Genomic DNA, 26,878 nt, shown 5'->3' on the forward strand with positions numbered 1-26,878 from the left:
CTCAGGTCATGCACTGTAATGTCCTTCTCCGTGGAGCTATGCAGTTAAGTTGGCACCTGCCAGCATCCTTACTCTGTCTTGTGGCACCTCACAAATTTGGGCCATAAATGTTCCCTGAGTTTTACCATTAAAATTGGTGGCAACCAAACTTAAAAGGGAAGTTCTGTAAATAACTCTGCTCATTTTGAAATCTGCCCAGCCATTCCACTTAATTCCCTGGCTTCTTTCACGTACATCCCTGTCTCCACACTGAAATAGACAGTGTCTTTGGTTTTTTTTTATTGGTATTCTTCTCTGCCAATTCCACACTTTTTCATTTATTCTTAAACTTCTATCAGCAATCATTATAGGTTTCTCTTTCTGTGATTGATGCTAGACATAATTTAAGAATCAATAATTTTAAAATAAACATTATTTTTGTTCAGAAGCTAACCCTCTGATTCTAAGCTATCTCCTCTCCCAGCAGGTCATATTTCAGGTTCTGAGAATCTGTTGCTGTTTCCATGGGCATGCTCTCCTAAATATATATTTTTTTAAAGTCAGGAAGTGTGTCCTTGTTCCTCACCCAGTATAACAGTTTCTATCCTGTTCTAGATGTTCTCCCAGATTACTTTGTTTTGGAAACAATTTTACAGGCATTTGAAGAACAACACTACAGTCTATGACCTTCATAAATACGAATATAACCAGGTCCTGATGTCTATAAACACACTTTTAGCTAATAATCATAATGAAAACAACAGAACAAAAATAAAATAATACCCTCAGGGATTAACAGTGGATGCAGGTTTGACTTTTTAATTCAATTTAAAAAAAAGTCCACAAGTATAAATGAAATCAGAATGCTAGTAAACAACAGGTAAATGGTAGCTAATGTTCTCAACTCTATGTTCAGAAAATGTGAGACTGAGTTAACTTAAGTGGAAGAAGCCAGGGAATTCAGTGGAATGACTGGGCAGATTTCAAAATGGACAGAGTTATTTACAGAGCTTCCCTTTTAAGTTTGGTTGCCACCAATTTTAATGGTAAAACTCAGGGAACATTTATGGCCCAAATTTGTGAGGTGCCACAAGACAGACATTTCTCTCTTGGGTCTCATACATGACCTTTTAGGTGTATAAGTTCCTTGATGTACAGAGCAGAGAGTAGAAAACTTGGTTTTCTCTGGTGTGTGTGTGTGTGTGTGTGTGTGTGTGTGTGTGTGTGTGTGTCTATGTGTCTCTGTGTGTGTGTCTGTGTATCTGTGTTGTATGCTGGGGACAGGGGGTGCAATGTGAAAGAAGTGTAGAATCAAGTGAAAGATGTCCTATCACCCAACCTTGGGTTAATATTTTCTGGTTCATTGTTTTATTTGTTGTGCTGGAATTGAAGCCAGGACATTGTCATTGTGAAGCCCATGCTTTACCTCTGAGCCACATCCTTAGGTGCATATTTCTGTGGTTTAAAGTAGAACTCCTTTGTGCCATTATTCTAATAACAATGAATCATTTATTAACCTAAGCAGGCTATGCTTCATTGGCAATAATAGTGGATAAGTATCCAATACCCTCCTTCTCTCTTCCAACCCTTTCTGCCTGATATGCCTCGTCACCCAACTTCTCTCTCTCAACCCCTTCTTGCTGCTGAAAGGGACATAAAAAGATTAGGGTAGTAGGTAACTACTTTGACATATTAAGTGTGACATCTCTGCATTTCTGCCCTTACATTCTTCTGTCAGTCCTAGGCAGCATGGCTGTAAGCAGTGACTAGAGCTATGCCCTGGGACAACATTATAATAAAGCCTCTAGAACTCTGAAAATCATCCATGATTTTACTTCCATCCAAATGTCAGGAGGAATTTTCTTTACATTCTGTTTTTTTCTTGGCTGTGGTTTTATTGAGAAATAGCAATAAAACAGACAGGTTCTTAGCCTTTGAGAGAAGAAAAAGCGAACAAATCATCTAGGTTATGTAACTACCTGGTGTTACTGCTCTCTCCAGGGCAGTCTTAACGTGCACAATGTTGAGGGCAACAGTACAGAACAAGTGAGTCCGAGGCATCTGAGGGGTGGTGACTGCTGTGACTCAGACAAGGCACTCAGCAGCTACTTCCATCACTTCTTAGCTTCAGCATTCAGAAGCTAAAGCAGATGATTCTGGATGGAAAGGGTATGCTGTGCTGGTTATGGACTGTTCTAGCTCTTATTACTCACATAATAACTTTTTTCATTTTTGCATACCTCTCTCTCTCTCTCTCTCTCTCTCTCTCTCTCTCTCTCTCTCTCTCTCTCTCTCTCTCTCTCTCTGTGTGTGTGTGTGTGTGTGTGTGTGTGTGTGTATGTGTGTGTGTTACAGAATATGAGATGATAGGAAGAAAACCCAAAGAATTCAGCTCTCACTTTCTACCATGTGGGTTCCAGGGACTGAATTCTAATTCTCGGCCTTGCAGGCAAGTATTTTTGTTTACTGAGCCATCTTGCTGGCTCATACTACTAACAAACATAATGTTAGAGACAATATTAATGAATACCTACTACTTGCTAAGGCACTCTATTAAAAATTTTGGATGGATTCATGCTTTCATCATTTCTATGTTTCTAATAAAATATAAAACATTTTGATTTTGGTCTTGTAGATGACACAGTTGACGTGCAGAGTGTGGGATGATTTGAATGATAAATGTCTCCCATAGGTTCAGGCATTTAAACACTCCATGCCCAGCTTCTGACACTGTTTGGGGAGACATAGTTGGTGCAGCCTTGATGAAGAGATTTTGTCACCAGGGGTAGGAGGTAAAATTACGTAGTCTCTGATTCCTGCTTGAAGTTGAGCACATGATCCTTAAACTTCTTTCCCCATTTACCATGCCTACGTGCTGCCATCTCTGTCCCACAATGAACTCTTCTCCCTTGGGTACCATAAGGCCATATAAACTCTTTCTTCTATAAATTGATTGGCCATGTTAATTTATCACAGCAACAGTGATATAACTAATACAAAACAATTAGTTTTTCCTAAGCCCCCTTAATAAGTGTTCATGAGTTAACCACTAGGATTAAAATGAAATGCAAGTATCAGATAAGTATTACACTTCTTTAAGGAATTATAAGGCTTTGCCATTATTAGAGTACACTTGATAAAGAAAATTATTACCATGGATTTGTCTTATAGTGAGTGTCCCACTTGTCCATGTACAAATAATTGCATTACTGAATAGAACTTGCAAATCTGAACAGGTCTCATTCACCTTAAACACTAGTTAAACTTTCAAACATGGAGCATTGTAGACAGCAGCATTCTGCCTATAAAACTCTTTCCTCATCCCCTCACTTCGAAATAAACCAGACACATGTGATTTACCTGGTATATTGGTTTGCTCATTTTTAATCTTTCTTCCAGCCATGAACAAACAGCTATCATAAATTACAAATCTAAACTCTTGTAACAGAAGAATTAATATTATTAATGCAATGATATAAAGCTGTCCTAGAGAGGGTTCCATGGCTGCAACCACATAGCATCCATCAGGCTTGATTTATGGTGTATTTAAAAATAGGTGGCATTGTCTGAAGTGGCCATCTATTCTAGTTTTTAAACATGTAGAATGACTAACGAGAAGTCATCAGGTGAGCTGAGAAGGCAGGATGAAAAATAACAATACAAACTTATCAGTTCCCAAGCACCTTCCATCAGAAGACCATGGTGTCCTTTACAGTCATGAATTTATGGGCCTCATAACATGTCTGCAGCAGTGAGAGCCACTTAATTAAAATGTGTAGTCGGCAGATACATGACTTGTAAGGTAACCTAAGGAGGAAGTAGCGGGTAACCTACTTCCCAGGGTGAGCTGTGCTTCTTGGTCGGAAGAAGAGACACTAGGCCCACATCAAGGCCAGGGGCTTCTCTATGACACCCAGCATGAACAAAATAGCACTCAGTACTACTCAGTTTCTAAGACTTACATTTCTATTAATGGATTTCCCATGACGGTTTTCTATTCCTGGAGGGGGAACGAAAGTTCAGTTCATTTTACAGTTAACAAATGGCACTCTTCTCAAGGAATGCTCCTCCTTCATCCTTGAATATAAATATTAAAATATGCTATATATATATTTAAATCTTATATATTATATGTTTTTAACACACACACACATATTGAGAGACAGACAGACACACACATACATACAGAGAGAGAGAGAGAGAGAGAGAGAGAATGTTGAGCTCTGAAATCCAATGAAATTTTCATTTCTACCAGGCAATATGAGGCATGACACAAATGCTTTCAAAATGGAGCATCACATTGGGATACAATGTGTTTCAGATATTTTAAATTTTAATTTAATTTACTTTTTTGACTTATTCACTTTACATCCCACTCATTGCCCGCCTCCGGGTCACTCCCTCACACAATCCTGCCCTGCTCCTCCTCCCACTGTTCTTTTTATTTTTAACCTAGTATTTCAATTCTTTCTGGGACTATATTTTGTTTGCTTGTACACTGGCAGTGTTTGTGCTATCAGCAAGCTAGAGATGATAATGAAAAATTGGCAGAATTCTTAATCTGATATTTAAGAATGGTTAATTTCTCAAGTGGCAAATGAAATGTACCAGGTTTAAATTCAGAATTTACTAGTACTCTCAAATAATTCTCTATTAAATTCTTAGGACTAAATCCATAAATTGAGCATATAATACTTTATTAACCAACTCTTCTAGAAAACTGACTTTTAGAGAGATTCTAAATTCTTTCCATTAACCCAAAGCCTAGGATCACAACAGGCAAGCCTGAGATTGTTTATATTGTTATGAGATAATATTTACACATGATCTTAGCCAAAAGGCTGAGAAGCGATGATGAAAGAATATTTCATTGTGAAAAACTGTACAACTATATTTGTTTATTTCCTATGCTTTAGTCTGAGTTAAATTTTATCCTGTTTATTTTTGCTACATATATTAACAGCTGAGCTGGATTTTAATTTTATGAGAACATTTTTTTATTGTTATAAATTTTATATGCTCCCATTGCCACATCTCTATGCCTAGCTTAATAAACATCAGTGCCTCCCAAATCTATATGCAATAAAAACAAGAAAACAAAGAAGAACCTTCTCTATAAAGAAAAAGCTTTTAAATTGCAGAAGTCACTAGAACATTCACTGATAGTTATTAAAGCAAAAGATGGGCTCAAGTACTTAGGTCAAGGAAGATAGAAATACTTCCATATCCTCTCTAAAAGTCATATTTAGAAACTGGTGACCTTTGTTGTCCTAGGACACGAGTCCTGCTTGGGTTTCCACCCTGTCCTTCCTATAGATCGTTACAATTTTGGAAATGTAACCAGGTTCCGGAGAAGAGTAATACTGACAGACAGGTGATAGGTATCAGTCCTCTGATAAAAGATAAAACCGTGTAACCCCAAATGAAGGGGACTCCTTTGGGAAAGAATTATGGATAACAGTGTGCAGACAAGGTGACTGGAAAAGTATCAAAGCTAAGAAAACTGAATATGTTCCTTCTTCACTTCCCTCCCATTCTCAGATCTCCTCTATCTGTCCTTTTCTCATCTTGCCCCCTCCATTCCTTTGGATCCCTGTCCCTGCCTCCCTTTTCACATTTCTTCCTCCTTTTGTCCTTCAAATATTCAGTAATGGAAGATAAATTGTATCTCGGTGTAACTTTTTTTTTACATTGTCTTTAAATATTGTTTCATGAAGACACATTAAAAAATAACATTGCTCATAGTAAATGTCAGCTTACAGAGAGCTCAAAACTTACCTCCATCGGGGGCAGGTAAAAATGAAGTCCATAATACGGTACAGAATCTCTACCCATTTGAAGATGATTACTTTTCCCTGTCAAGTCTCTAAATGATCAGGCACTTATTTATCCTATTATGATACTTCTTGAGGTGTGCACAGTTGACTTTCGGAAAGAGAGCATTCTGTCATCTCATCAGCTCCCTACCTAAGAACTTTTCTCTGAACTACTGGCAGTACCTGGAAGCCACAACTAATTCCTATACCTTAGGAAGTTGTACGATACATAATATTGAAGGCAGAAAGTGTGAGTCTCATGCTTTAAAAGATGAGAACCAAGTTATATAGCAATATACAATTTTTAAAAACTTGAAAAAACCCTACAGTTTGCCAAAATGCACATTTTAGAATTACCTGCAAGATCTGTGAAACACTTAGGAGTCAGTGATGTAATGTGGAATGATGAATGAAGGAACAGCCTTTGTCCTTAGCTCATCTTTAGTTGTCTTTCAACAGTAAATAGATTTATTTGCACCTACCTAGTTAAGGTTAATAGATACTCCATTTTAGCTGTACCATTTATCCTCTTGAAGTTTGCCCCTACATCTTAAAGAGTATCTGCAGACATAGTTACTAAAAACAGCACACTTCATTTGATAAGGTAATGATTAGGACTGCATTTGAGTTTACAGCTAGTTGCAAGTATTGAACTGATGATGCTGAGTTTGCTTGACTCTAGAAGCAGCAACCTTCACCAGTCACCAGGTCAGGACATTACAACATTAATTGCAATATAGTCTGGAAACATGATCTATACTTGCTGGACGTTTGTGATCACTCTCAAATAATAAGAAAGGTTACTTTAAATTCCTTTTTTTCCTACCTTTTGAACATGTCTGGGAGGTGAAAATAAAAGTCCTTCTTGCTTCATAAAAGCTATTTTCCTGTAGATGATCTATCACACATTTTCAAGAATATGAGAACTGTCCACCAAGAATCTGCTGCTACTTTGGGGACAGAATTCTTCCATGGATTCACCGTGACCAAAGAAACATGCTGTTACCTAGCAACGTGGCCATCTAGGAGGTCTTGTTACCACTCTCTGGAAGCTTGTCAAAGGAGCTCCTCTGCTTCCAGAATAGGTTAACAGTGAACATTGCTCATGAGGACTTGTCTGAACTGTGGTGTAACTTGAATCTTGACCTCAGAAATGAAATGGATATAGTAGGAAGGGAGTGTTTGGGCATCTATAACCATCCTTCAATGTCCACTGCTTTCATTGTCATTATTTTTATTAAAAATTGATTTTTCATATGACATATTTTTTATGGTTTCCTTACTCCATTTCTTTAACCTCTGTACCCCCCATCGCTCCTCCCTTCCAGATGCACACCCTTTCTGAGTTTCATTTAAAAACAAGAAGTGCTTATGATTTAATACTGAAATAAAATAAGATAGATTAAAACAAACAAATCTGAATAGGCAAAAAAAAAAACACAACAGAAGAAAAATAGTCAAAGAAAAGTCAAAAGAAACACATGTAAATGCAGAGACACACATGTTCACACATACAGAAATCCCATAAAAACATAAAACCAGAAGTCATAGTTATATATGTAAAACAAGACTTGAGTCTGTATCACATGACACAACCAGAAACTTCCATTTCACCCTGCGTAGGGAGATCCATCCCTTCCAAGTAGCCCCTTACTCTATATCTAATCACTGTGGTTACATGAATGATACCCTGCTTATCAATGACTTAACAGCAAACATCCACATATAATACCTACCATATTTTTCTTTCTGGATCTGGGTTATATCACTAAGGACAGTTTCTTTTCCTAGCTCCATTCACTTAACTGCAAAGTGTATTTTTTAATATCTAAGTAATATCCCATTGTATAAATATACCACATTCTCCTTAGTCATTAATCTGTTGGTGAATATCTATTTAGTTTCCAGTTTCTGTCATTAGTGAATAGAGCTTAAATGAAAATGAGTGAGCAAAGGTGGGAGGGGGTAGGGTCCTTTGGGTGGTAGAGATGAATCTGGGTGGTAGAGCTGAAACTCTTCAGGTAGATCTGATCCCCAGTGGCCTGAGAAACTGCTATACTGAGTTCCATAGTATCTGTACAAGTCTGTACTCCCATCAGCAACGAAGGAGTGTTCCCCTCATGCTGCATCTTTACCAGCAAGAGCAATATTTATTTTATTGACCTTGACCATTTTAACTGATGTAAAATGAAATCCTATTTTTTATTTGCATTTTCCTGATGACTAAAAATGATGAACATTTAGGTGATTCTTAGCTATTTGTGTTTCCTCTTCTGCAAATTCTGTTTAAATTTGTACCCAATTTGTAACTGGGTTATTTGTTTTCTTGATGTCTGGGTTTTTGTTGTTGTTGTTGTTGTTGTTGTTGTTGCTATTGCTGTTGCTGTTGCTGTTGCTATTGTTGTTATTGTTACTTCTTTATATATTTTGGATATTAGCTCTCTATCAGATATGTAGTTTAAAAAAACGTTTCCCATTTTCTAGCCAGCCACTTTCTCAGAATGATGATATTCTTTGATATACAGAAGCTTTTCCATTGCATGAGGATTGTTAACTGTTGCTCTTAGTGTCTAGGCTATTGGTACTATTTTCAGAAAGTCCTTATCTGTGCCAATTAGTTAAAGACTATTTTCCACGTTTTCTTCTATCAGATTTTGCATATCTGACCTACATTAAGGGCCATGATCAGTTTGGAGTAGAGTTTTGTCCAGGATGATAAACAGACATGGAACATTTAGTATCAAAGGGTGATTTGTGAGGGAAGCAGAGCCATGAAGGTGGAGGTACACACAGCTCCTGGGGCTGCATAGAGGCAGAGATGAAAGTAAGTCCTCCCTGCATCCCCTGGCTTAGGCTATCCTGCACTAGGCCATAGTTGATGGCCCCAGCAGACACTGCAGGGGCCAGTGTCCCATCCTGTCTTTGCTGTCAGCCCTGCACACAGCATGGAAAAGCAACAGTGTCAGAACCCAAGTCCAAGCTGGGGTACTGCCCTGCTGTGAGATGGAGTCTGCAGAGCCTTCAGTATACCCAGAACAACTAAAAAAGTCAGGTGTGCTGGAAAGATGCTTTTAAAAAGTGGTCTCATAGGACTGGAAGAAAGGATGGTGCATCAGAGCCCAAACAGTGTGGGTATGGCAGGGAATGGTGGAACTAGAGAAGTGAGGGAATGATATGGGAGAGCTATGGAAGAATGTGGTGTCAGGGTCAAAGAACAAGTCATTCCTTGATGCTGGCCCACAGCACAGAGCCCCTGCTGCTGCTCACCCTACTGGAAGAAGGGGAGAAAGAGGCTGAGGTGTTTCCCACAGGCTTCAAGTGCAAAGGTTGTGGCACCTAAGACAGGGAGGTATACCTCAGCCTGGAGCTCCTTAGGAACATGTCATTACTGAATAGAGACAGCTCTTTGCTGGCTGGCCAGGCAGCAGTGAGCTGCCACTGCAGCTGCAGTCTCTATGACTCGCCTTGATGGGAGGAGGAGAATGTGGGGCTATGGCACCACCAATAGGCTGCAGGCACAATAGTGCTCAGGGAGCCTTGGGATAGCTGCACCACAGGCAGGGAAATGTGTGGTGGCGTGGAGCTCTCGTGGATCTGACCCTTGGACTCTGCTTAGAACAAGGTCACCCTGACCCTGGGCAGCAGTAGCACAGTATCTGAGATGAGTGTCAGTGATGGTCCAGTGTACACAGTGCTCTAGAAAGTCAAACCAGACCAACTTTTAGGTGAAATGATTATTTGCATGTAAAACTTTTGAGGCAGAAAAAGAAGATACTGTATGATACACTGCAGTTTCCAGTGTGACTTCAACTTCAATGAACAAATATATGATGGAGAAGTAAGACAGATAGAGGAGTGGGAGGAGGTAAGGCATAGTACAGAGATGCAAAACTTGAGATGCAATGGCAGTGACAGGTGTGGGAGAGGGCTGAGGTGGAAAGGAGAGTGTGTTGTTGCAACGTAGGGCTGACAGGGTGGTGTGCACAGCCTGGACCTTGTTCAGGCTCTGACCCTAAGCATGCTGCCCAGTCCCACTATCACCCTGACTCTGGGCAACAAGAGGATGCCTGGAGAGAGAATGGTTCATTTACTGGATTGAGATTCTTTGAAGCCCTTCAAGGTTCATGCTGTCGCCCAGAAGTCATGGTGGTATCCATGATCTGCACTACAGCTGGGGACTTGCTGGTGTCCACAGTCAGTCTGTGCTGCTGCAGCAGGTAGTGCTGATGCTTTCAGTCCATGCAGCGCCCAGAGACTGTGGACGTCCTTCATCTGTGCTTCTATTGGAGGCCAGGGTTTTACGTTTAATTTTTTCATTGACTAAAGGTACCCAATTTTCTATCTTGTGTTCAATGCCGAAGATTCTCTCTTCCATTTCTTCTAGTCTGTTAGTGAGACATACCTATGAAGTTCCTTTTTCAGTTCCTAAATTTTTCATTTCCTGTTTTACTTCACCTTGTGTTTTCTTCATTGATTCTATTTCCACTTTCATGTCTTGAACTCTGTTCTTTATTTCATTCCACTGTTTGTGTTTCCATTTCATTAGTGAATTTATTCATACTTTCCTTAAAGACCTCTAATATATTTCTAAAGGTTATTTTGAAGTCCTTATCTTGTGCCTTGCTCAGTGGCTAGTGCAATAAGCTTGCTGGACTCTAGTGGAGACATGCTTTCCTGGCTGTTATTGATTCTGTTTTTGTGCTGGTTTCTAAGCATCTGGAATTAGGATAACTGCAATTCTAGGTGTGGATATCTGGTCTTATCTTTGTTAGGTAGGGCCTCTGCTACTTAGTTTCTGTTCTTCTCTCTGGTTCTTATGAGAATGTGGTGGCTGTGAGTTTCCTGGTAAGGAGTGCTTCTGAGTCTCTGGCAGGGGTGGCCACTGGTAGAACATGTTTCTAGGTATTGGAGGCTGACAGTTAGGAATGGGGATAGGCAAGGAGGAGGATATGTGGGGTCCTCAAGAGGGAAGAAAGCAGCATGTTCCACCAAGATCTGCCTAATTTCTAGAGAATGGAAGCAGAAAGTATGGAAAGGCTACAGAAGATTATGCATCAGAGATGAGGTGAGAATGGAGGAGTGGGTTTGAAGGAGAGGACGGAGAGCAAACGTTGCCTACCTGCTTCCTCAGAAGGTGTGGCTGGCAGATTCTCAGGGAACAGCTATGGCAGTTCATAGAGGAAACAAAGGCATTGGGTAATGAGAAGCCATTTCTATTATTGGAATACTTGTGCGTTTGGTTTTGTTGAAGTGAAACTTGTACAAAATGTCTTTTGGTATTTGGTTTCTTCCTTTTCCTCTATGAATTTAGAAGTCGAAGGAACAAGTTAGATATAGTTAATTCCTGCTTGACCTTTATGCAAATAAAACACCTTTGAAGACAAGGGGCTCTTCCTTGTTCATAATACAAAAGAAATACACTTTATTTCAAAGCAAACATCTAACCTCTTTGCACAGAAGAAGGAGCAAATGTCACATTTTATTTTTATTGATCCAGCAGTTTGGATCATGGTGTCTACTAGATATGTAGGACACATTAGATTTTTAACTTCATCAACCAATAAAATGCAAGTTCTGCAGGCATGCACTTTGTATCTCATTCTCCACAAACAGAGTACATATGGGAGAGACCCATGGCTCCAGCTGGATATGTAGCAGAGGATAGCCTTTCCTGGCAACAATGGGAGAAGAGGCCCTTGGGTCTATGGAGGCTCAATGACCCAGGATAGGGAAAGGCTAGGGCACTGAGGCAGGAGTCGGGGGACTGGGGGGTTGCGAGAGCACCCTCACAGAGGCAGGGGGTGGGGGATGGGATGGGGGGGTGTTGTGAGGGGAAACTTGGAAGGGGAAATAACATTTGAAATGTAAATAAAAACAAACCAATAAAAATATAAAAAAATAAGTGTTGGACAGTTTCATACATGTACACAATGAATGTCAATCATTTTCATTTCCTATTCTCCTTGCTCAATCACTTTCTTCTCCTGGTAAAACCATCTCCTCCTCCCTCTCCTTGTAATACCTTCTCCTTTACAAGTCTCCATTCTACTTGGATGCTTTGTGTGTACATGGCACATGGAGTTTGATTTGAGTTTCTCAAGTGAGTGTGGGTGAGAGTTTATTTACTAGAGCATGGATAACTTATCAGTGCCTTTCTCAGTGAAGAAAACGATACACTTCTCCTAAGAAACATTAAAGATGCTCAAAGGAATGGGAGGTGACGAGTCTCATCTGTTCTTCCCTGTCAGTGCTTCTGGGGCTGAGAAACTGCTGTTTGCCAAAAGCATAGAAAACTCTCCCATAGACATTCCTGCTTTAGAGAACTAGACACTGGGGAAAGGATTTCAGTCAAAACTAACTTCAAATCAATGTATTCATCATACACATAAAACTATAATTCTTGCTGGCCATGGTGACGACATCCATAATCCCAGCTACTTGGGAGGTTGATCACTGATCTGGTTTTTTTTTTTTCCCCATTGGAATTCCATATAATGTTTTGTTTTCTTTCCTTTTTCTTAAAAAGGGATTTTATTTATTTCATGTATATGAGTACAATGTATGTCTTCAGACACACCAGAAGAGAGCATTGGATCCCATTACAGATGGTTGTGAGTCACCATATGATTCCTGGGAACTGAGCTCAGGACCTCTGGAAGAGCAGTCAGTGCTCTTAAACAATGAGCCTATTCTCTGTCTGCCTAGTGGTTTCTTTTTTTAAGAGACTTGCTTCCATGTTTTGGAAGCCACTAAAGAGCTCTGTTGAAATGACTTAGTGAAATTCTGATGGTTCATAATAATGGGTTGTAACCTTCAAGACTTTATCATTGAATGTCAGTGTGCTCCCTCCTGCACTGTCTACTTTCTCTGGATCTTTCTATGCTACCCATGCTGACCTAAAACTCTGGATTTTGCTCTTGTCTGCCCCAGTAAGTAGTAATTTTCATTCTTGACCTCCTTGAAAGTTATGGTGGTAGTTTTATATGTACTCACTTATATATTAGTTTCTGCATAATACTTAGACTGTGAAAAGGCTTTATTAATCACTTAAATATCCAATGGAAAATTAAGTCAAATGCCAATAGGGATGGAAAATTAAGAAAAAGCAAACTACTTCAAAGAGCTACATTCAAGAGAAGCCAGAGTACTAGAAAGTAAAGTATGATAGGAATACATGTTATCCAACAATGCATGCCTATTGAGTAGGGACACAAAACATGGTCACCTAAGGACAAAATGCATTTCCTGAAATACCTCAACTGAAATCTTTAAGAATATAGCTATGATTTTTCTCTATTTCTCAATTTTTCCAAGATTACCTATTATTTTCATTATACATTTAAACTGAAATGGTTTTCTAGTATAGTAACCAGTGGTTTTATGACACATGGATATGTCAGACAATAGCTGAAAACTACTAGGGCCAGGGCATACCAGATGTAAAACAGTTCAGTTCTGTGTTTTCTCCCAATTACAATTCTCAATTTGCTTTGCAACTCTGGTCGTAATAATTTTTAGTTGCCACAAATGTGCAGAATAAATGATGATATTATAGAAAAAAATGAGCATTCTATCTCTACCAAGATTTAACCCTAACAAAATGTGTGTGTGTATAGAACAAGTATTATGTTTGGTTCTGACAGCAGAGGGGGAACTGTACTAAAATAATCATTGCACTCATGGAAATTTGAGAGATCATTGTCATATTTCTTGTATATCAGATTCCATATCCAGATATTTCCTTATCCTCTATCCATATATAGAAGCCTCATCTGATGTAGAATGTGAGGGAAGTAGTTTTTTAGGCAGGGGAGTCTTGCTTTTTGCCATTAAAGGCTGTCATCCACCACTCAGTAACTGACATTGCAGAAGGTTCCGCATTTATGTTGTTTAGTCTTATGCCTGGATATAGCAATGTCCACAGTGATTTAGCTGATACGAAAGATGGAAAGTTGGTGGGCAGCTGAGAGAAGGACATTAAGCTAGATACTGCTTCACAGTACAGCTCCTGGGAAATGTGATCGTAAATGTGTTGCTCTCAGAAAACACTCCAAGAGGCTCTGTACAGCACAAAATCATCTGAACTCACCCAAAAGCTGACATAGAAGCTTCAGGAAAAAAACAAATTATTTTTATCTGACAATATACAAGTAGGTCACAAAACAAGAAAAATGTTGAAGAACTACCATTGTACCTTTCTAGTACAGTTATGTCCCTCTCTCAGATTCTGTTCTTTGGGGAGAAAATGGTCACATTGACAGCTTGGCTTCACTCTCTATTTCTCCTGAGGGATGAACAATGTTGTTTAGTCCAACAGTTCGAGTGTGTAGCCCAGGGCAGATCTTAGACCAGAAGCCTGCCTCAGGTAGCAATGGATTGATAGTCCTCATTATGGGAGAATAGAAGTCTTTCTTCAAATAGTAAACAGAGTTTGTAGTAATACCTATTATAAGGCTATCTAAGACAATCAGAAACAACTGAAAAAGACTGTTACTAGTTGAAAAGAAGCAGTAGGTAGACCAAGTTTTATTTCATAATACCTTTCTCATATGAAATATTCTATAATAATTATTTATGTGTATATAATATATACATATATACACACGTATATATTTACAAAATATAAAAGCAGATTTCATATTTCCATAAAAGACGGCTCTAAATTCACATTGTAAAATAGTTATTGCTTGAAATTTTAGTATTTTATAATGAGAGATGTTTTGGTTAATTAATTATTGATAACATTTTAGTCATCTTAATCCTTAAATAAAAAATAAAAATAATGGGAATATTCAATGATATTATTATTTCTACAACAACATACCATATCAAGAGGACAAGGAGGATGGCTTAGTCAGTAACATGTTTACTGTGTAACCATGAGTTTAGATGCCCAGAGCCCACATAAAAAGCTCACCATGGTTGTCTACACACACCTCTAATCCCAGTGATGGAAAGGCAGAAACAGAATGTTACCTGGGGTCTGCAGGCAAATTAGTCTTACTAAAACAATGAGCTCTAGCTTCAAAAGAGGTCTGTCTAGAGAAATAAAATGGAAAGCATGAAAGAAAAAAAGCATGTTTCAACCTCTGGCTTTCACACACACACACACACACACATTATGCAGCCATACATATGCATGTGAGCACATATACAACAAAGTTATGCCATGTATTTGTAGACATTTATCTGTTTCTTCAATTTTTACAATGTATTTTTACATTGTACCTTAATTATTTTCTGAATCTTGGAGGCACTTGAACTTCTTTCTCTTTTAAGGGTTTGACAATTTTATTTCTTCTTAGAAGTTACTCTGGTTCATTGATGGTAACTTAATTTCGGTTTGATTATGTTCTGCTGTGGTTTTACTTTCCATCTACTGATCTTGTGTTTGTTTTGTCCTTGTTCTTTTTTTTTTTAATGACTCTGGGTGTATAATTGAATTTTTGCTTAAAACCTCTCTATTTTTTTTTTTTTAGTGTAAGCATTTGTGGTAATAAACTTCCTTCTAGGCCTAATTATATCACAACCATAGACTCTGATATTTTGTAATTATTTAATTCTATGAATTTTCCATCAAAATATTTTTACTGATTACTGATTATTTGATAATTTTATATTATGTTCCCAGCTCACATTTACTTCCCAGTTCTCTCACCTCTACCCAGCCTCTGTGATCTACTCCTCCAAGAAAGAAGAAGAGGAGGAGAAGGAGGAAGAAGAAGAGAACAAGTCCAATTTGTGTTGCCTATATACTTACTGGTCCATGCTCCAACTACCAGTCTCTAGCCCCTGAAAGAAAACTGACTCCTTGCCCACTTGTACACCTGCCAGAAGAGATCAGTTGTGGAGAGCTACACTTTAGTATCTTTATCAATTTTTAAGAGTTATCTTTGATGGCTTTTTGTCTAGGCTGTTACTTTTGGGAGGAATAGGGGTTTTCACAGAAACCTTCTGTGTCCCTCTTTCTCAACTGTGAGTCTTCCTTCATAGATATCACTGCAAAAGTAGTTTTCTTGCTCTTTACCATCAGTGGAAGCACTGATAATAAACTTCCACATAGTTTCTGGCAACAGCACAAACCACAGATATCCACATGGTCTCTGGCCTCCATGTTTATTAATAACCTCTGCATGGTCTCCGGTTATAGTAAAGGTCATGGACATCAGCACTGCCCTCTGTTGCAACAAGGGCCATAGACATCATTATAGCACTCAGCAGCAGCACAGTGTGGAGCGCCGCTATCTCATAAACATCCTGTGCTGAGTCATTTCCTCAGTACTATCTCGTAAACATCCTGTGCTGAGTCATTTCCTCAGTACTATCTCGTAAACATCCTGTGCTGAGTCATTTCCTCAATAACAACTCGTAAACATCCTGTGCTGGAAATCCCCGCCCCGGGCAGCTCCGCCTCAGGGATGGGGCAATCAGTGTTGAGCCAATCATGGCTTGCCACGTCCGAGGCAGGGAGAATTTCTTATAAAAGGGAGGGGCTCGGATTGCCTGGGGTCTCCGGTTGTGAAGCTTATGCTCTCCCTCTCAAGACGCATAAAGCTTGCTGCAGAAGAACCCTATTGTGTGTGGTGTCCTTATTCGCGGGCGAATTAGAGAACACTCACATCTGGTGCCGAAAACCCGGGAAAACAAAGAACATCGTGAGCACTGTCGGAGATCCCTCGGTGACGGGGAGGGTCCAGAACTGCAGGAACTACGTCTCAGAAAGGTATGCCTGAATTTTACCTGACCCTTTCGCACTCCCTTCAACTAACTGGGCCGTGGGAGGGATTGCCCGAGGCTTTAATTATCGTCTTCGTGGCTTTGGTTGTATGGTTCCTAGCCCGAAAGAAAGGGCAAAAGGTTTTAGAAGCTATGCAGGAAGGTATGTCAGAATCCGAGCGTAGTGAGAGGATGGGTGTGCGCACAAAAACCGTAAAAAAGGCAAAAAAGGGAAGTGAAAAAGGACCTCCCGGGAGAAATAGAAAGGGAGAGAAGGGGAGCAGCAGGCCCGGGTTATATCCGACCCGAGAACTGGCTGCCCTCCACCTAAGAGATACCTCGGATTCTTCTGAAACCGAGGATAGTAAGCTGACCTCGGAGGAAGAGGGCGAGTTAGAAGAAGAAGCAGTTAGATATAAAGGAGAAAGGTATCACCCAGATGAAGGCGGGCGACCTGAGTCAAGTAAGCCCGCGTCCGGTGTCTTCTCTAAGGATAGGAGATTGTTGGCTGCCGCCATTCCCTCCACTCCCCCACCTTATGAGGCCCGGTCATCCACAACTTCCTTTTTTCCCCAAAGGATCCTCCGCAAGCTACACTTAGCGTTTCCTGTTTATGAACAGGAAGGGGGGAGAATCTACGCTCCTGTAGACTATAGTCAGATAAAAGATCTTGCAGAATCAGTAAGAAAATATGGTCCCAATGCTAATTTTACTATTATGATTCTTGAAAGAATGGCACAAACTGCCATGACACCTAGTGATTGGCAAATGGTGGTTAAGGCCGCCTTGCCTACCATGGGACAATACATAGAATGGAAAGCCTTGTGGCATGAGGCAGCCCAGTCCCAGGCCAGGGCCAACGCAATAGCCCTTACGCAAGAGCAGCGGGATTGGACATTTGACCTTTTAACAGGCCAAGGCCCGTGGGCCGCAGATCAAATTAATTACCATTGGGGGGCGTACGCCCAGATTTCCAGCACAGCCATACGGGCCTGGAAGTCACTTAATCACAAGGGAGAAACCACCAATCAGCTTACAAAAATTGTTCAAGGGCCCCAGGAGCCCTTTGCCGACTTCGTCGCACGCATGGTGGAGGCGGCAGGAAAAATCTTTGGGGACCCAGAGGGATAGGACCCTTTATTGAGCAACTGATTTTTGAACAAGCCACCCAGGAATGCAGGAATGCCATTGCTCCTAGAAAATCAAAAGGGTTGCAAGAATGGCTAAGAGTGTGTAGAGAGCTTGGAGGTCCACTTAGCAATACTGGCCTCGCGGCCGCCATCATGTTAGCACAAAAGCATCCTCCACAAAAGAAGACCGGTGAACGGACCTGTTTTAATTGTGGTAAGCCTGGACATTTCAAAAGAGATTGCAAAGCCCCAGACAAGAAAGGGGGGGTCTTGACCCTCTGCACGAGGTGTGGTAAAGGGTACCACAGAGCAGATCAATGTCGCTCAGTGCGAGATATACAGGGAAGGCTTTTGCCTCCATTAAATGTTCCTGCTCCCAATGTGTCAAAAAACGGGTCACTGGGCCCACGGTCCCAGGGCCCTCAAAGATATGGGAACCGGTTTGTCAGAACATCCGGGAGGGCGGAAGAAGCGACCCAGGAAGACCCACAAGGGTGGACCTGCGTGCCGCCTCCGACCTCCTACTAATGCCCCAAATGAGTATCCAACCAGTACCTATAGAGCCAATGTCACCTTTGCCCCCTGGGACCATGGGCCTTATCCTCGGACGAGGATCACTCACCTTACGGGGCCTAGTGGTCCATCCTGGGGTTGTTGACCATCTACACTCCCCCGAAATACAGGTCTTATGTTCCAGCCCCAGGGGCGTGTTTTCCATCAGTGCAGGAGATAGGATAGCTCAATTGCTGCTCCTCCCCGACACCCTCTGGGAGGGCTCCCCAGGCCCCAGTCCCAAAACGATGGGGTCGTCAGGAACTGATTCAGCCTACCTTGTTGTATCCCTGAATGAAAGGCCCAAACTCTGCCTCGAAGTAAATGGAAAAAGGTTTGAAGGTATTCTTGATACCGGGGCAGACAAAAGCATTATATCCACGCACTGGTGGCCAAAAGCTTGGCCCACTACAAAATCGTCCCACTCTCTACAAGGTCTGGGATATCATTCATGCCCTGCCATAAGCTCAATGAGTTTGACCTGGAAGGCTCCTGAGGGACAAAAGGGTAAATTCGAACCTTATGTGCTCCCGCTCCCAGTAAACCTTTGGGGGAGAGACATTATGCAACATTTGGGCCTAACCCTGTCCAATGAAAAAATCGTGTCGGAGGAAGGGTTGAACAAGGCAAAAAACATGATGCTATAATTTCACATATGCCGCTAATCTTTCTAAGAGTTTGTCCCAACAGCTGCTATATAATTGGACGTCTGATTTTGATCAAACCCTCCAGAAACTTAGATTGGCCATTGTCTAAATCAATTCCACCAGACTTGACCTCTCCTTGACCGAAGGCTTTTCGTCATGGATTTCTTCTGCTGTTTCTTATTTTAAGGAATGGGTGGGGGTGGGTTTGTTTGGAATTCTCCTTTGCTTCGGATCGGTATCTAGCTTATGGTTAATTTGCAAATTATATAAGAAAAATAATAGAGACAAAATCATGATATCCCAGGCGCTTGCTGCCTTGGAGCAGGGGCAATCTGCACAGGTATGGTTGGCGGCGCTTAAACAAAATCGATTTGCACCACTGGTCGCTGGCTGCCCGCGCTTTAGCGGGTGAGCTTCAGCAGCCCTAGAGGATTGTAGAGCAATGCATCGCACAGGTGGTCCCCCCGTCCCACCTGGGGAATATGCCGTCTAGTGGGGGTTTCCTGCCCTAGTCTTCCCCTCCTCGAAAAAATGGCAGAGGGACAGGTCGGAGCAACTTCGGGTCCCACTCAAGCCTAGTTGTTGCTTGCGGACATAGTTCTTACATCTCTGAGTAAGAGGATTCGGCCAATGTTCCCGTCCTCTCATACTGGGTGTCCAGTTGGTTTTATTAGACAAAAAAGGGGGAGATGTGGAGCGCCGCTATCTCGTAAACATCCTGTGCTGAGTCATTTCCTCAGTACTATCTCGTAAACATCCTGTGCTGAGTCATTTCCTCAGTACTATCTCGTAAACATCCTGTGCTGAGTCATTTCCTCAATAACAACTCGTAAACATCCTGTGCTGGAAATCCCCGCCCCGGGCAGCTCCGCCTCAGGGATGGGGCAATCAGTGTTGAGCCAATCATGGCTTGCCACGTCCGAGGCAGGGAGAATTTCTTATAAAAGGGAGGGGCTCGGATTGCCTGGGGTCTCCGGTTGTGAAGCTTATGCTCTCCCTCTCAAGACGCATAAAGCTTGCTGCAGAAGAACCCTATTGTGTGTGGTGTCCTTATTCGCGGGCGAATTAGAGAACACTCACAGCACAGGCCAAGGATATCAACATGGCTTCCAGGGTAACATATGATATAGACACCAGTATGGTCCCTGCCATAACATGTCTTCAAGAGGAATCACAAATCATTGACATCCATATGGCCTTTGGAGGTAGCATGAACCATATATATCAACACAACCCCCAGATGCAGTCGGTCCATGGACCCAGGCATGGCCATCTGTGGCAGCATGCACCATAGACATCAACATGGCCTCAGATGGTTGTACAGGCCATTCACATCAACCTGGACACTGGCAGCGGTTATAAACTTTGTGTTCTGTTTGATTACAATGTACCAAAACTAGAGCTAAACAAGACAGGAATACATACAAGCTAATGGGGATTTAACACAGTATTGAAAGGTGATGTGTCATTGAAACAATCAGGAGGGCAATTAGAAATTCTTAGAATTTACTTCAATGGCTGATCACCGTTCAATACTGTGTTATTAAGTCCCCATAAGCTTGCATGTATTCTCTTCATATTAATTTCTAGTTTTAGTACATTGTAATCAAATAGAACACAACATTTATATTTTCTTATATTGATTGAAATTCCCTCTCCATTCTACAATATGCTATTTGTTAGTGATGTATGTTAGTGGGATGTTGTATATATGGGATGAGATATGGAATGTTGAATAGAATATGTATTCTCCAGTGTTAGAGTGCAATATTCTGAAAATATTTGATAAGCCCATGGATCCATAATATCATTTAGCTCATATCTTTTCTTGCTGACCTATTCTGTCTGGTTGAACTGTATATTAGTGAGAGTGGTACATCCAAGTCACCTACCACTAATTCATTACTGTCACTCTGTGCCTATTTATCTGGTTGTGCTTATTTTAGGCAATTGGGTATACTGATATTTGGTGCATGTATATTTATAGAATTGTTATATTCATTTGATAGGTTGTTCCTTTGATTAATATAATATAACCTTTTCTTTGATAATTTTATTTTCAAGTGTTATTTGTCAGATATTAACTTATCTACACCTATTTTTTAAAAAGTAGATTTTAATCTCTTGGACTGTTTTTCCCTTACATTTCTCAGCTTGCCTCTGTACTGCATTTGTCATAACCAGTGATGTGCATTACTTGTAAACAAAAAATTTGTGTCTTATGTTTTTTATACAACTTGCTACTTTGTGTTTTTATTTGAAAATTTGAGGTCCTTAACATTCACAGATGCTACTATACTATGTGCATTATTTAAAGGTGTATATTAACAAACTCTTTAGAAAAATCTATCTCCTTAAAAAATCCTGACTGTATTTCCTTGTTTTTCATAGGGATTTACTGATGGTATATACTGATAGTATAATTTATATTGATAGTATACATTGAGAGTATATACACTTATAGCCTATATTTAGATCAGTCTTTGGATCTTCAAAAGTCACAGATCAATTCTAGAAAAGTAACCAGATGCTGTAGAAAAACCATCTACTCATTCAGCACATTTATCTTTCATGAAACCCACAGATGCTCCAGGGCAGGCCATTCCATCTTAACTCATGTGCTATGGAAAGATAACATCATATGTGTGCAAGAGACTATGTGACATATGGAAAATGATTTTCTGATTTCAAATAAATTACAGGACAATAACAACATCTCTACTCTAGATGCATAAAATATACATAGATAATAGTTTTGATTAACAAAATCCAAGAGAACAAACAAAACACTTTCTAGGGTTGTTCCAAAACTGATGATATATTCATTACTGATTTTAGTATATCATAATTTTTATCATGTATGTAACTTCTTACTTAGATTAACACAATCTAAATCATATAGTCTAAATATTCTATTTCTTACAGTCAAAATATCATCTAGCCAAATTCCAATGGACTCACCTTTTAAAAATATGATGTTATTTTGTGGTAAAAGATGTCCATTATTTGGTGACTACACTTAAATTTCTTTCATGTTTGTCTATATTTCAAAAAGATTTGAATGAATAGGTGTCCATAAAACCCTTTAAGTGGTCCAGTGACAGAAGTGGGTCATAGTCTATTTGTTGGCCAAAGGAGCCTCATGGAAATCCTCAAACAACCCAAGCTATTGCCATGGTTATTGGTTGCAATCTACAAACTGATGGCAAGACTTTATTGATGAAGGCAAACACTTCATTACCCATTGAACATGGGGAAGTCATCTGGTGCTTCCTACTGAGAAGGCTAGGCTGACTCCATGACAGCCTTCAAATTGGCAGTTCAGAAGTCTAGGCCTAAATTTCTGTTTCCAAGAACTGGGCAATTCCAAGCAAGTCCAGTCCTCAGAAGCTGCCTTGCAATCTGGTCTGAGGCAAGGACAATGGGTCAGCAGCAGGCTTCAGTTCCCAGCAATGTTCCAAAATGTCCCTAGAGATAGAGCCAAGATTAATATAGAGGTCACCTAATGTGCTCTAGATCAGGCCTGTGAGCTCACTTTGGGGTCTCTTAATCTTTGCAGATGGTATACCCAGCATGCTGGACTTCTATAGCATAAAACACTCTTTATGTTTGCATACTATTTGAGTCCAGGGTATCCTTCTTTCGTGAATCATGAACCCTTACAATACCTATTGCCTTCAACCTGACTGAGTAATGGTCATGATAATAGAAGGTACATTACTAAAGGAGAAAGGTAAGCACTAACCCAACTATAAACCCTACATCTACAATTATGGCATATCTGCAATACACTCTGGTGCAAGAGTGTCACAAATGTTGTGGGAACTGATTGGATATTGGATTTAAGGGCCACTGTGTGAGATGTAAGCTCTATCACTGTTTGGGTGGCTAAGAATCTGCGAATAGATAGGTCATGGGCCTAGGGGATAATGTACTGCCATGGTTCTGCTCATGAAACCTAACAATAATGACTTATAACAACATTCTGCTATACTTATAGATCAGGGCCTTGCTCAGCCATCTATCAAGAGCTTCCTCCTGCAACAGAGGTGAACAAATATATAGAGAGACCCACCAGTGGACAATGTACAGAGACAGAAAACCCTTAGAATACTCTGTCCTAAAGGATCATCTCTATCAAATTCTTCCCCTTAGGGCTCAGGGAACTCTGTGGAAGGGGAGAAAAAAAGGATTGTAAGAGCCAGTGGGGACAGAAAACTCTAAGAAAACAAGGCCTTCTAGATACACTAACACTGACACACATATGAACTCACAGAAACCATGGCAAGCCAGGTGGTGCTCTAGTACTAAGAAGGAAGTCGACAGCAGCCCCATTCTTAAAGCAAAAGCTGCTGTTAATTGATAACCACTCACAAAGGAAAAACTAGTTTTCTCCAATAGAGTCTCACTGGGTATATAAACCACAACTAAGTGTACGCACCATACCCAGCAATAGATGGCCAACACAATGCTTTGTCTGAGCATTTTCTTAAACCTTATAAGTTTTTTGCACATATATCATGGTTTCTGATTTATATTTTTATTGGGACTTCTATGTACGCAAATTTGTGTGTGTTTAAGTCTGTATTTTTTGTGTAGGTGTGTGTGTGTGTGTGTGCATGTGTGTGTGCATGTTTGTGTATGTGCCTATTTGCATGGTGTGTTTTCTTTGGCTATTTTTTTCTGATTCCTTGTTTTTATTTTATCTTCTTTTTTTTTTAGATGCATGGTAGTTTTCAAATGAGATAAAGAGAAGAAAGTTGTGGATTTCGATCGAAAGAATGGAGATGGGAAAGATCTAGAAGGAGTTGAGGGAGGGAAAACCATACTCAGAATATATTGTATGAAAAATTTTGTTTTTAATTGAAATAAATGATGTCATATTTATTAAGGATCTTATTGTGTTTTGTTAAAACTTCTGATAATTATTGATGTTTCTCATTTATGTTCTTTGCTCTTTCAGGAGTTTTGTAAGTCTGATCTCTTAATACATCATAATCCTATTACTCATTATAGTTCAATAGTATGAGCATGTATATTTGTGTGAATATATGCCCATAGCATATTACATTTCCAGAAAATATCATCCATAATAGTTTATAAAAGTCTTATCACTTTCTATTTGTGGTAATTCAACTTCTTATCACTAAATCACTGCTAATATCTTAATTAACAATATCTCACAATGAAAGCCCAGTTCTGATTTCTTTATGTTAAATATCATTTAGTCTAATAACCTCCTTTAAGTTTAAATGGGATCTTTCCTAAGCTGCTAAGATGCCAAATAATCGTAGTGTATCTGAAGTCATTTTTATTATCTGAAGCCAACAGTAGTTCTTAGAACAGTTACTTAAAAGTATTGTTAAAATGAAGACTAAAGGTTAAATACAAAATTATATTTAAATGGTTATTATTGTTTTCTTTAATGAAATAGAGGAACTATTATTGGTTATCGGGCAGGTAAAGAAAGATCAGCATATGCAGAAGGCTGGGTCTGAGAAAACTGATTACAGTGTGGAGCTTTGAGAATTCCATGGTTAGGGTTAATCTGGAGGTTCCTCAGCAAAGTAGAAATAGATTTACCTGAAGACCCAGGTATACCACCCTTTGAATATTACCCAAAAGATGCCCCACCATACCACAGTCCACTATGTTCACAGTGGCCTTATTTGTGATAGCTAGAAACTAGAAACAACCCAGATGTCCCACAACAGAAGAATGGATACAGAAAATGTGCTTCATTTACACAATGGAATACTACTCAGTTATTAAAATTCCATAATTAGCCTCCAATCGCTGACAACATTGCATACATTAGCAAGATTTTGCTGAAAGGACCCAGATATAGTTGTCTCTTGTAAGGCTATGCTGAGGCCTAGTAAACACAGAAGTGGATGCTCACAGTCAGCTATTGGATGGATCACAGGGCCCCCAATGGAGGAGCTAGAGAAAGTACCCTAGGAGCTAAAGGGATCTGCAACCCTATAGGTGGAACAACAATATGAACTAACCAGTACCCACCCCACCCCCCAGAGCTTGTGTCTCTAGCTGCATACATATTAGAAGATGGCCTAGTCAGCCATCATTGGAAAGAGAGGCCCATTGGTCTTGCAAACTTTATATGCCTCAGTACAGTGGAACACCAGGGCCAAGAAGTGGGTGTGGGTGGGTAGGGGAGTGGAGGGGTGGTATGGGGGACTTTTGGGATAGCATTGGAAATGTAAATGAAGAAAATACCTAATTAAAAAAAAGAATGAGGACATCCTGAGTTTTACAGGCAAATGGATCAAATGGATGGAACTAGAAAATATCATACTGAGTGAGGTAACTCAAACCCAAAAGGACATGCATGGTGTATACTCACTAATAACTGGATTAGCCAAAAAAAAAAAAAAAAAAAAAAAAAGTGCAGCATACCCAAGATACAGTCCACAGAACTCAAAAAAGAAAAAGGTCAACAAGCTGAAGTATCCAAATAAGGACACCTCAGTCCCACTTGGGAAAGAGAAGGAAGCAATCACAAGTGGGAATGGAGGGAGGGATTTGGGAGGAAACGTGGACGGGGGGTGATGTGGGGGGTGGGAGAGGGGAACCTGATCTCATATTGGGTGACAGAAAAGGACTGAAGCCCTAAGGGTCAGTAGAAAGAATGGAAACAGGAATTCTCGGGAGGTAGGAGATTGAGGGGCACCCTCCAGAATGCACCAGAGACCTGGGAGGCAAGAGACTCTCAGAACTCAAAGGAGGGGGCCTTAGATAAAAAGATAGACTACAGGGAGAGGGGAATGTATTGAGTCCACCTCCAGCAGAAAGACAGGGCATCAAGTGAGAGACGGGATTGCTATCCCACAGTTAAATCTCTGACCCATAATAATTCCTGTCTGAAATAACTACAAGGAAGGAAATGGAGAGGAGCCTGAGGAAAACAAAGTCCAGCGACAGGCCCAAAGTAGGATCCAGTTCAATGGGAGGTCCCAAGGCCTAACATTATTACTGAGGCTATGGAGCACTCACAAAAAGGGACATACCATGACTGCCCTCCGAGATACCCAACAAGCAGGTGAAAGAGTCAGATGCAGATATTTGCACCCAACCAATGAACAGAAGCTGCTGACCCCTGTGGTTAATTAGGGAAAGGCTGGAAGAAGCTGAGGAGGAGGGTGACCCTATAAGAGGACCAGCAGTCTCAATTACCCTAGACCCCCGAGATCTCTCAAACACTGCACCACCAAATAGACAGCATACACCAGCTGATATGAGGTCCCCAATACATATACAGCAGAGGACTGCCAGGTCTGGGTTCAGTCAGAGAGGATGTAACTAACCCTCAAGAGACTGGAGACCCCAGGGAGTTTAGAGGTCTGGTTGGGTGGGTGGTGGGGACATCCTCGTGGAGACAGGGTGTTGGGAAGGAGATATGGGATGTGGAACAGTCAGGGGTTGGAGAGGGATACTAGGGGGGTGGGGATAAAATCTGGAATATAAATAAATAAATAAATAAATAACCAAAAAAGACAGTAAATAAAAAATGAGGCTTTAGAGACAAATAAGATCTGACCAGAACGAGCCTTTATATGCAAGAAACCCGTCTTAATATATAAGTTATCATCTTAACCAGAACGACCCTTTTGAAACATATTTGATTTAAGAAGATGTTTGATCTGTCTCCCTGCCCCAGATCTGAGCAGTTGCACAAGGGTGAAAAAGTCAGTAGCCAGCCAGGCAAGCTAACCAGTCCATGACCGCCTATGCTCCTTCAAGCCATGCCCTACAGGGGACTGGGTTGATTTCTATGACTTGTGTTACCACTGAGGGCTATGCAGATATGGATGACCTGCGCTGCAACCAGAAGCCATGGTGATATATGGGTCCTTGCTGTCACTGAGAGCCACCTCAGGGTCTGAGGCCCTACTGTAGGAGGGGATCTGTGTTGATGTCAGTGATGGCCATGTTACCACCGATGGACATGTGGATACTCTGCATGGTCTGTGCTGGACCCCAAAACCATGGTAGTACATGGTCTGTGTTACCAATGGGG

At 40.5% G+C, this 26,878-nt stretch overlaps 1 protein-coding gene and 1 pseudogene across 1 annotated transcript in view; both read right to left on the reverse strand.

Annotated features, from left to right (window-relative positions):
• Positions 1 to 5,789, reverse strand: part of LOC147005615 (uncharacterized) — a 51,016-nt gene extending 45,227 nt beyond the window's left edge. The window contains exon 1 of the mRNA XM_085836067.1: positions 5,758 to 5,789. Within this exon, the coding sequence (XP_085692193.1) occupies positions 5,758 to 5,789 (32 nt within the window). The remainder of the gene's footprint in view (positions 1 to 5,757) is intronic.
• Positions 4,726 to 4,832, reverse strand: LOC147005616 (U2 spliceosomal RNA; annotated as a pseudogene).
• Positions 5,790 to 26,878: the final 21,089 nt, after the last annotated feature.

The sequence above is a fragment of the Mus caroli genome, unplaced genomic scaffold (genome assembly GCF_978045245.1).
Source record: "Mus caroli unplaced genomic scaffold, Mus_caroli_1 scaffold_3, whole genome shotgun sequence".
NCBI lineage: Eukaryota > Metazoa > Chordata > Mammalia > Rodentia > Muridae > Mus > Mus caroli.